General features: G+C 32.7%; 4 protein-coding genes across 4 annotated transcripts; all 4 read left to right on the forward strand. All coding sequences in view use genetic code 12, as the record gives it.

Annotated features, from left to right (window-relative positions):
• Nucleotides 1-173: 173 nt before the first annotated feature.
• Nucleotides 174-1166, forward strand: DFJ63DRAFT_333220 (uncharacterized protein; the record flags this gene model as incomplete). Its single annotated transcript, XM_064907820.1, has 1 exon — nucleotides 174-1166. One exon carries the CDS (start codon nucleotides 174-176, stop codon nucleotides 1164-1166), a length of 993 nt encoding a protein of 330 aa, XP_064765089.1.
• A 240-nt stretch (nucleotides 1167-1406) lies between these two features.
• On the forward strand, nucleotides 1407-3828 carry PLB5 (Plb5p). Its single transcript, XM_064907656.1, has one exon. It carries the CDS (start codon nucleotides 1647-1649, stop codon nucleotides 3744-3746), a length of 2100 nt encoding a protein of 699 aa, XP_064765090.1. The 5' UTR covers nucleotides 1407-1646; the 3' UTR covers nucleotides 3747-3828.
• A 1-nt stretch (nucleotide 3829) lies between these two features.
• Nucleotides 3830-7006, forward strand: DIP2 (snoRNA-binding rRNA-processing protein). The gene has a single exon (XM_064907655.1). It carries the CDS (start codon nucleotides 3989-3991, stop codon nucleotides 6896-6898), a length of 2910 nt encoding a protein of 969 aa, XP_064765091.1. The 5' UTR covers nucleotides 3830-3988; the 3' UTR covers nucleotides 6899-7006.
• Nucleotides 7007-8236: 1230 nt separating this feature from the next.
• On the forward strand, nucleotides 8237-11818 carry MED15 (Med15p; the record flags this gene model as incomplete). The annotated part of the gene is made up of 1 exon (XM_064907821.1): nucleotides 8237-11818. The coding sequence occupies one exon, from the start codon at nucleotides 8237-8239 to the stop codon at nucleotides 11816-11818; it is 3582 nt and encodes a 1193-aa protein (XP_064765092.1).
• Between the last annotated feature and the right edge of the window lie 107 nt (nucleotides 11819-11925).

Below are 11925 nucleotides of genomic sequence, written 5' to 3' on the forward strand. Positions count from 1 at the left end.
CCCCTATAGAGATTCAAAAATCAGGAATAATTTTCGCCGAAATACTGCTTCGCCGAGGGTAGTGCAGCGTGGTAACACTACCATAAATAGACCAACGTTTTTCGCTATTTATAATTATGAATCATGTTTTGAATGTTTTCATATTAATAAGTAAAACACAAGCTATACCCAACATGTCCCTTTTGATTCCTACTTATAACGATTATGAAGATGCTCATGGAGCATTGGATACTGAACAAGTATACCGTGAAGCCTATGAAAAGGCCAAAGATGAAAAAGATCAACACGGTGCGTGGAGATTCCCTTGGTCATTTGAAGTTGTTCATGGATTTTTCAAACAAGCAGATGATTCAACTGATGATGCTAAATTTAATTACGCTTTAGAAGACTTTGGTAGATTGAAAAGTTGGAGTCAAATTGAACAAGATATTAAAGAATTGAATAAGAATGCCAAATCGAATGAGGTCTATAAAGTAATCTTTTTAGCCAGACATGGTCAAGGTTATCATAATGTCATTGTCAATAAATATGGTTTAGATCAATGGCATGTCAAATGGAAGTTCCTCACTACTGATGGAGAATTGACCTATGCTCCAGATGCAAGTTTAACTGATGTTGGTATAGCTCAAGCCAAAGAAAATAATGAAGCTTGGAAAAGAGAAATTAAAGCAGGAGCTCCAATTCCTAGTAAATTTTATGTTTCACCAATGCAAAGATCTTCACAAACCTTGGTTCTTACGTGGGATGATATTAAACCTAAATCAAAAAGACCAATAGTTACTCCTTCAATCAGAGAAACCATTGGTGAAAATTTATGCGATGAAAGATCTACCGTAACTGTTATCAAGGAAAGATTTGGTAAATATGGATTTATAATTCCTGAAGATATGCCTGAAAATGATATTGATTTCAAATATGATTATAGAGAAACTATGCCAGAACAAACGTTTAGAATAAATGGATTTTTGCAAAGTTTATTCAATGAAGATGTTAAATCAGATAATACCATCGATAAAGAATTAGTTGAAGAGAATACTTTTATTTCCACTACTTCTCATGCTGGTACTATCAGATGTTTCATAGTAGCTCTTAATCATAGACATTTTACTATTTCCACCGGTGGTATGATCCCTGTTGTAGTTAAAGCTACCAGAAGATTAGATTAAATTAGATACATATAAAAAATAAAATAGAATAGCGATAGAATTAAATAGAAACTACTAGAATAGATATACATATATTAACTTAAGAGTTGTTTATTGTATATAATTCCATTGATAGGAAAGTTGCAAAGTTATGCCAGCCGCTCGTTATCACTAAAAAAACTTGCCTCATTAGGCAATAATTTTAGTGACGTAGGAACTCCTTCCCTTTTTTCTCCAGACATCTCTAAGCAACAGTTAATGATGCAAACCATATGTGATCACCAATTTGTTTTCGTAACTATTTACTTATAATCCTTAATTTGAAACCATCATACCATTTACTGTTAGATGATATAGTTAATTAATAGATAGATATCCTTCTGGTTATAGATTCACATACATATTATAGACTTTGGGCCCAATAAAGAAATAGCTCAGAAGACCCTTAAAATAAATTCATTAAGGTTTGAAAGTTAGACAAGAAATTTAAGACAGACAGACATGCATCATAACTGGGTTATAATATTCATCATATATATATTCTTGCTAGATCCAGCAAGTGGTTTCACATTTAGGTGGCCATGGAGTAATAATAGTTCATCGTCATCGTCAAGTTCAACAGCAACATCATCAGATCTAGGCACAGCATCTGCTTCAGCTACAAATACAGCTCATGTGGTAACTGAAGATGGAGTTACTACAACTTTAAATCCATATTCTCCATATAATACCTCCTGTCCAGATGGGTCATTGATACGTGAAGCTAGTGGGATTTCAGAAGAAGAACAAGAGTATTTGGAAAATAGACATGAAATTACCAATCAGAATTTAATCAATTTCTTCAATAACAGAGCAAATTTGACTGATTTTGATGCTGAAAGTTTTATAAATGATTATTCACATCAACATAACATTACTATTGGTTTAGCATTTAGTGGAGGTGGTTATAGAGCTATGTTAAATGGAGCAGGACAATTACTTGCTTTAGATGATAGATACAATGCTTCAGATATTTATGGTATAGGTGGTCTCTTACAAAGCTCAACCTATTTAGTTGGTCTTTCAGGTGGTAATTGGTTAGTAGGACTGGTGGTGTTAAATGATTGGATTTCGGTTAATGATATTTTAGATGGTTCAATCGAAATTTGGAATTTAGATAATTCTATTTTTAACCCTGCTGGTATTAATGTATTTGAAACATTAAGTTATTACTATGGAATTCAAGATGCTATTGCTGCCAAATTAAGTGCTGGGTTTGATACTTCTATAACCGATATTTGGGGTAGAGCTTTATCTAATCAATTCTTTCCTGGAACATTTGGGGGTGAAAACATAACATTTTCATCAATTCAAAATTTATCCAGTTTTCAGAATCATGAGATGCCATTTCCCATCGTTGTGGCGAATGGTAGAACTCCAGGTACAATGATTATAAATGAAAATTCCACTGTGTTTGAAATAAGTCCGTTTGAATTAGGATCATGGGATCCATCATTGAATAGTTTTGTGGATTTACAATTCATTGGAACAGAAATGGTTAATGGAATACCAAACACTACAAATTGTATAGTTAACTTTGATAACGCCGGTTTTGTTATGGGAACGTCATCGTCATTATTTAATCAGGCACTTTTAAGACTTGGAGGTACCAGTTTAAATTCTGCCATTAAAGCGGTGTTGAATTCAATATTAGGTGTGGTGAGTTATAATAAAGATGATATTGCAGCATATGAACCGAATCCATTCTATGGCGTTGAGCATGCTGGATCAGAAGCTATTGTCCTGAATCGAACTTTATTTTTGGTGGATGGAGGTGAAGATCAACAAAATGTACCATTTTATCCCTTGATACAACAAAGTAGATCTGTTGACGTTATATTTGGGTTTGATAACTCTGCTGATACAGAACTTAACTGGCCAAATGGTACTTCTATTATGATGACCTATTTAAGACAATTTTCAGCCCAAGGTAAAGGAACACCATTCCCACCTGTTCCAGATGTTCAAACATTTTTAGATCAAAATTTGGGTGAAACTCCTGTATTCTTTGGTTGTGATGCTAATAATTTAACTGCATTAATTAACTATCATGATAATAAAGCGATAAATGAGACAGATATTCCCTTGGTAGTGTTATTATCCAATAATAGAATCGTTACAAATTCCAATTTTTCAACGTATAAAATGTCATATAGTGAAGATGAGATTTTTCAGGCGATTGAAAATGGATATGAAGTGGCTTCTCAACTTAATGTAACTGATGATTGGCCAGCTTGTGTTGGATGTGCAATTATAAGAAGACAACAAGAGAGATTGGGCATTGAACAGTCTGATCAATGTAAGCAATGTTTTGATCAATTTTGTTGGACGGGTGGTTTTGCTGAAGCAGCTCAACCAAATGTTAATCTAACAGTATTTGATTTGGCTGGTACTACATCTACTTCAAAACCTAAATCATCATCATTATCCACTTCAACTTCATCTTCATCGTCATCGTCTTCTTCGCATACAAGTACTAAACATAATGATGCAAGTTCTACTCAAATTGGTCAATATGTATCTGTGTGGGGAATAATCCTCGCTTGTATTGCCTTAATATAACCTCCAAAACTCAGCATCTAAACATTTATTTAAAACTATATATAGACTTTGAAATACATAATTGTAAAATATAATAGTTGCAAATTAGTTTTGTAGTGCGGCAAGGATGGTTAAAAAATTTGTATGAGTTCAAAAAAAAAAATAGAGAAGAGCATCTTGAAAAATGATTTAAACAAAATTTACATACTTCAACGGAACATTGAATTGTATCATAAACCACCAAAGAACAACACAAGTCAAACATGGTGAAATCGTATGAACGTTATGATCAAGAGAAAGTATTTGGTGTGATATCGTCACAATCCAATATTCTTTGGTTACCACCTTCTGATGCCCAATCCACAACTTCATTAGGACGTGCTATATCATCAGCATTGGAAGAGATTATAATATGGGATATTAAAACAGGGGAAATAATACAAAAATTCAGAGATGGGTTGACTCCTGGTGCCTCTAATGCATCTAGTTCTGTTGCTCCTTCTTCAGTTGTCTATTTAACTTATCATTCCGCCACTAATATCTTAGCTAGTGGATATGCTGATGGATCGATTAAATTATGGGATTTAACTAGTGGAGAAGTATTAATTAATTTCACGGGTCATAAATCAGGGATCAGTTTATTAAAGTTTGATAGAAGTGGTACTAGGTTAGTATCTGGATCTCAAGATTCATCTATTATTGTATGGGATTTAGTTGGAGAAGAAGGATTATTCAAATTAAAAGGTCATAAGAGTCAAATCACAGGATTATTCTTTTTATCTGCCATTGAAAATGCTAATGTCGATGAAATGGATGATTATTTATTATCATGTTCTAAAGATGGATTAATTAAATTATGGGAATTGAAATCTCAACAATGTATTGAAACTCATTTAGCTCATTCTAATGAATGTTGGTCAATGGGATTAAATGGAAATCATGATTTAATCATTACTAGTGGGAATAAAGATCAAGTTAAAGTATGGTCGTTAGATTTGAAGGCTATAGATGGTGAAAAAATCAAAGAGATTGGTAAATTTGAAAAACAAAGTAAAACAAGATGTAATGAAATTTCATTTAAGACTGTTAAACATAATGAATTATTTTATTTACAAAATTCAGATAGAACGATTGAAATATTCCGAATTAGATCAGAAGATGAGATTAAAAAGGGGATTACCAAACGTTCTAAACGATTAAAGGAAAAAGGATTTGAAGATGATGAAATTTTACAAAATATTAATGAAGCTCAAGTAAGTATGATGATAACTCCATTCACTACGGTTAGAACCACGTCAAAGATCAAATCATGTTCATTCATTATTGATATCAAGAAGAAAAACAAACTTGATATTTTAATCTCATTAATGAATAATAGTATTGAATATTATAATATCCCAATTTCTGAAAATTTAAAGAAATCATCATCACAAGGAGAAATCTATGCTGTCAAACAAAATACCATCGATTTATTAGGTCATAGAAATGATATTAGATCAATGGATGTTTCGAATGATAATAAATTATTAGCCACTGCCTCAAATGGAGAATTAAAAATCTGGAATATCAGAACTAATAATGTGATAAGAACTTTTATATTAGAAGGAGGATATGCTTTATGTTGTAAATTCTTACCGGGTGGAACCATGGTTGTAGTAGGGTTCAAAAATGGTGATTTAGAATTATATGATTTGACCACTTCATCATTATTGGATAAAGTTGAACAAGCACATAAAGTGAATGGATCTATGGATGATGACGAAGGATCAGCTATTTGGAGTTTAGACTTAACCCCTGATGGGAAGACATTAATCACGGGTGGGAATGATAAATCAGTTAAATTTTGGAATTTCAAAGTTGAAGATGATATTATCCCTGGTACTAATGAAAAAATCTCTCGATTAAGATTACAACATTCTCAAACTTTAGAAGTAGGAGAAGATGTCCTTTGTGTTAAAGTTTCCCCTGATGGAAGATTATTAGCCATGTCATTATTAAATAATAATGTTCAAGTTATATTCATGGATAGTTTAAAATTATTCTTAACTTTATACGGACATAAATTACCTGTGTTATCCATTGATATATCTCAAGATTCAAAATTAATCATCACATCATCCGCTGATAAGAATATTAAGATCTGGGGATTAGATTTTGGTGATTGTCATAAATCCATCTTTGGTCATCAAGATTCGGTTATGAATGTTAAATTCATTGGAGAGACTCATAATTTCTTTTCTAGTGGTAAAGATGGATTAATTAAATATTGGGATGGGGATAAATTCGAATGTATTCAAAAATTAGCCGCTCATCAATCTGAAGTTTGGTGTTTAGCCATGAGTAATGATGGTGAGTTTATGGTTAGTACTTCTCATGATCATAGTATTAGATTATGGTCTAAGAATGATGATCAAGTGTTTTTAGAAGAAGAAAGAGAAAAAGAAATGGATGAATTATATGAGAATAATTTGATTGATTCATTAGAAGATGATGAACCAGCAGTTTATAATAATAATAATGAAGAAGATGGTGAAGGAGCTGATATTAATGGAGTTGAAAAAGTTACTAAACAAACAATGGAAACTTTAAAAGCAGGAGAAAGATTAATGGAAGCTCTTGATATTGGGATTACTGATCTTGATGCTAGACAAGTTTATTTACAACAATTAAAAATCGATAAGGCCAATGCTATAAAACCTGAACCAGCTATTGTATTATCAGCATTAAATTTAACGGCAGAACAATATGTGTTAAAGGAAGTGTTAAAGATTAGAACTTCTCAATTGGATGATGCGTTATTGGTATTACCATTTTCATATTCGTTGAAATTATTAAGAATGATTGAAGTGTGGACCAATGAAGATAATATTACTCTGAATGTGGTTAATATGTCATTAATCTGTCGATTATTATTTTTTGTGATTCGAAATAATGCTCGAGAATTGATTGGACAAAAGGATCCTCATTTAAGAAATCAATTGATTAAAGTGAAACAACAATTACGTACTGAATTGAATAAAACTTCGAAACAATTAGGAGTTAATACTCAAGGATTGAAATTTATTAAACAACAATGGAAATTGAATCATGAAACTGAATATATTGATGAAAAAGAACAAAGAGAGTATGAAGATAGTAAGGCTGTGAAGAGAAGTTATGCTACTGTTGTATAGTATAGATAAACGATATGTAAATATAGAATAAGACGATGATAGAGAGTATCATTTTTTAATATAAACAAGATATAGATTATATGAGTTTGTGGTAGCGCCGTAACTTCCTAATTTGGACAGTTTTTTTTTTTTTCTTCTCAATTTCCCAATTGAGAAATGGTAGTGGCGCGGCTGATATGGAACACAGTTACGAGAGGTATATCTATAGTTATACTATATATATATATATGGTTCGGAACATGAAGGAATGATTGGATTGGTGAATAATTGAATTCAATCGGATTGAAAGGGGATTAATTAATATATGGGTTGGTGAGATAAGAAGTCGGATGCTTAAGAATTAAGATTAAGATTAAAGTATTTGCAATCGGTCGGTTGCCATTGATTTCAAATGATTGAGATGGTAACTTGATAAGATGAAGAAATGGTAAGACCAACTTATAAGTTATATCATAGTAGTAGTAATAGTTATAATATAGTTGTTATCGTGATAACTACATATATATATTAATGTTATCATAGTCCAATTTTTATGAGTCGATCATTTTAAGCTGTGTTACTTAAAATGGATGAGGGGAATCACTAACCACAATGTGGGTACTACTACAAATATTAGCATAGTGATGTTAAAAAAGTGTAACTAATTGGGAAGAGGAGGGTTATGATTTGAGTTGAGTTGATTTGATTTGATCTGTTGTGGTTACATGTGTTATTCTATAAACTATTACAACTGTTGAATTGTAGATAAGATAATTAGTGATAGTACATTTAAGTGGCTTACTAACGGCACTCCACTCCGATTGAAACACCGAGTAAACCAGAGAAGTAGTCATATATCCATATAGTTATCTAACTAAGTATATGGATATATAACATGATATATTCTCGGGGTTTATGGTACAAATGTTGATTAGTTATCCTATATTGCCACTCTATGGTGAATAATCATTATTACTATTAGCTAAGCAGTTGTACAGTGTAAATTTTTAATTTTTCAATTCCGAAAATCGTAAACAGCAAAAAAAAAAAATAAAAAAAAAAAAATAAAAAGAAATTTTTTTAAAGTGGTAACTTAAACTCACCCACTTTCCATTTTTTGCTCTCCGTCTCTGTCTGTCTAATTTGAAATCAGAAATTATAACAATTAAAAGGCAGCATTATCATATCATATCATATCATATTATATCATATCTCATCCCATTATTAGCTTGTTCCATCAGTCATACCATCAAGTGAAGGTACACCCATACAATCCCCTCCTCCCCTCCACCCCTCCACAGTAAGGTAAAACGAAATCGTAGAACTGTGTATGTGTGTATAGTGTGAACTGATCTCAAGATGAATAATAACGGTAATAATAATAATATGGCTATGCCCCAACAACAACAAGGAATGAATAATTCCTGGCAATCACTCTATTCAGCCCAAGAACGTCAACGAATCGTGGAGATCATGATCACCAAACTTCGTGATTTCCAAGGAGTTAATTTCAATCAACAACGGGCTAATCAAATTCAAGATTTTGAAAAGTTTGTATTCATGAAATCTCAAAGTAGAGATGAATATCTTAGACTTATTAAAAGTAAAATCACTCAATTATCAAATAGTTTAAGATCAGGTTTCAATAATGCCAATAATAATGGTAATGGCAATAATAACAATAATGGCAATAATAATAATAATAATAATAATGGTCCCGCTTTACCTCAACAAATGATTGGCAATAATAATAATGGCGGTGGCGGTGCAGCAGCAGCAGTAGCAGCTAGAAATTTACCTAATGCTGCTAATCCTAATGCTAATGCCAATTTACAAGCTGGTCAAAATCTTAATCCTCAAAATATGAACTACTTACAACAACAATTACAAGCTCGTCAACAACAACAACAACAACAACAGCAACAAGGTATGGTTCAAGGTAATCAACAAGCAAGAGCAGTACCTGGCCAACAACAACAACAACAAGTTCCACAACAACAACAAAGACCTCCTCAACAAGTTCAGAATCAAAATCAAAATCAAAATCAACAACGTCAAATCACTCAAAGAATTCAACAAATGATTAGAACAACCCCAATTCCAAATGATTTATTAACTCGTATTCCAAATTTACCTCCAAATGTTAATACTTGGAATCAAATCTTTGATTGTATTCAAAGAAAAATCATTCCTCAATCAGCTTTAGTTGATATTAAAGAAATTCATAGTAAACATTTAGGTCTTGCTGTAAATCAATATCAACAACAACTGCAACAACAACAACAATTGAATCAATTACAAAATCAAAATGGTGCTGGCAATAATACCAATAATAATAATACCACTAATAATACTGCTAATGCTAATGGTATCAATAATAATACTACTAATAACACTAATAATAATAATACCAATTTAACCGCTCAACAAAGACAACAACAACAACAATTCATTCAAAGACAAATGCAACAAAGAAATAATAATGCCACAAATCAATCTCCCATGTTACAACAGTCTCCCGTTATGCAAAACCAACAACCAATTCAAAATCAACCTCAACCTCAACAACCAAATAATAATAATAATGTAAATGTAAATGCTGTTAATGTTAAACCTCCAAACATTCAAATCACTCAAAAGGACATTAATGATTATAGAAATGAAGCTCTTACTGCTTATGCAAGAGTGAAAGCTAGTGGTAATGTTGCTGCGGATTTAGAACCAAGTGTATTTGTTGAAAAATATATTAGATATCAAAAGACTCAACTTTGGAAACAACAGAATAGAGTGGCTAATCAACAACAAGCTCCGATTCCACAACAACAGCCAACTCCACAGATCATCCAACAACAACAAAACAGATTACAGCAACAACAATTACCTCAACAACAACCTCAACAACTGCCTTTGTTAAACAATTTAGCCCCTAACCAAACTCCATTGTTGAAACCTCAAGCTCAAATGAAACAACAATTATCATCTCCATTAATGCCTAATGGTGTTGTTCAAGGAGGTATCATTCCAAATAATAATACCAATGCTCAATTTGCTAATCAACAATTCCAAAGACAAACTCCAGTACAACAAACCCCTCAAATGCAACAACAACAACAACAACAATTACCACGTCAAGTTCCTCCTCAGCAAGTTCCGCAACCTTTACCACAAGCCATTCCTCAACCACAAGCTCGAGTTCAAGGCCAGGCTGTATCTCAAGGTCAACAACAACCTGTTCCACAACAAACTCCTCTGCAGCAACAATTACTTGCGGCTGCTCTTCCACAATTGACGGATGATTTAAAAATCAAATTAAGACAATTGGTTGATGAAGTTTCAAGAAATAATGTATCGTTAAAGGATGTTACTGCTTTATTGACTTCTGAAGATAAAAAGGTGGTCACAGATAGTATGATTAAGATTAATCAACAATATGGTAATGTCGATAGTATTATAAGTTATTTTTTTATTTTAACTACTAATGTTGATGGTACTAAGAAATTAATTCAAATGAAATTTATGACGAAGAATATTGCTGATAATCTTAATCGTGGGATTTATTTGGCTACTCCTGATTTATTAGAGAAATTATCGGTTCAATATCAAAAGTATTTTACTTATGTTAAGGATCAAATCACTAGTAGAAAACAACAGGTTCAACAACAGCAATTACAACAGCAACAACAGAGACAACAACAACAGCAGCAAGCAATTCCTCAACAACAACAACCACTGATTCAACAACAGCAGGCACAACAGCAAGCTCAACAACAAGTTCAACAGCAAGCACAACAGCAAGCTCAGCAACAGGCTCAACAGCAAGCTCAGCAGATTCAACAACAACAACAGAAGCAAAAACAACAGGCTGCTCAACTTGGTCCAAATGCTAATTGGCCAACGGTTGCTCCTAATGCTAGACCCAATACTATCAATAGTAGTCCTATGATGAATAATGGTTCGCCTTTACTTCAACAACAACATGCTCCTCAACCTCAAAGTCAACCTACTCCAAAGAATATGACCAAGACTACACCTTCAACTGTTGCTCCAACTCCAATTGCTAGTGGAACTGCGGCTACAAAAAGAGGAGGTGCTGCTGCAGGGAGAAGAAAAGGTTCAACTGCTAAAGGATCTATTAGTGCTGCTAGTATTCCAACTCCAGCGGGTGCTGCCGCCACCCCTGGTAGTGTGGTTAATAATATCAAGACCCCAAATAGTATTCCTACTCCTCAAGTTGTTCAAAGTCAAAGTGCTAAGAATACTCCTTCTGAACAATCACCAAATTATCATCCTGCCAAGACTCCTGGTTCAACTGGATCTACTGGTGCTACTGGTGCTGCCGCTGCTGGTGTTACCACTATTCCAACTACTGATGCTGATATTTTCATTAATACTAAAGATGATTCCAAACTGGCTAGAAGAAGAGATTTATCAAATACTGATCCTGAAAAATTCTTTTATGCTTCTCTTGCTAATCTTTTAGAATTAGATGAAACATTTGTGGATACGATTGTTAATACTATAAGTACTACTGATGGTGGATTGATTAATACTCCAAAGACTCCCGCTTTAACTAATGGTGGTGGAGTCAAATCAAATATTAAATCTCCATTATCACCTGTGACTCAATCAGGAGAATGGTCATGTGAAATCAAACCCCAAGCTATCACATCATCATTTAAACAAGTTGATAGTTTAAGAGAATTAGTATCGAATGATTTAATTGAAAGTTGTACTTTATTAGCTCATGATAAAATCAAACATGTTAGTAATGCAGTTGGAGGTTCAATCAAGAGACAACATGAAGATGATGATTTAGAAGGTTTATTCACTGATAAGAAACCTAAATTGGAGCATCATGATGATCCTGATTCGAAGTTTATGTATGAAGCTGTTTCATTTGATGAGTGGAAAAAATTTGTCGTTTCTCATATCCAAAATTGATTGATTCTGTTCAATTTATTTGTTATTTTTTTGTATCTGTGTATTCTTTTTTTAATTCTAAAGACGTCATTTTATTTATTTTGTTATTTATTTTGTTATATTTCTAT

Source organism: Scheffersomyces coipomensis (assembly GCF_036884675.1).
Source record: "Scheffersomyces coipomensis strain NRRL Y-17651 chromosome Unknown DFJ63scaffold_1, whole genome shotgun sequence".
Classification (NCBI taxonomy): domain Eukaryota; kingdom Fungi; phylum Ascomycota; class Pichiomycetes; order Serinales; family Debaryomycetaceae; genus Scheffersomyces; species Scheffersomyces coipomensis.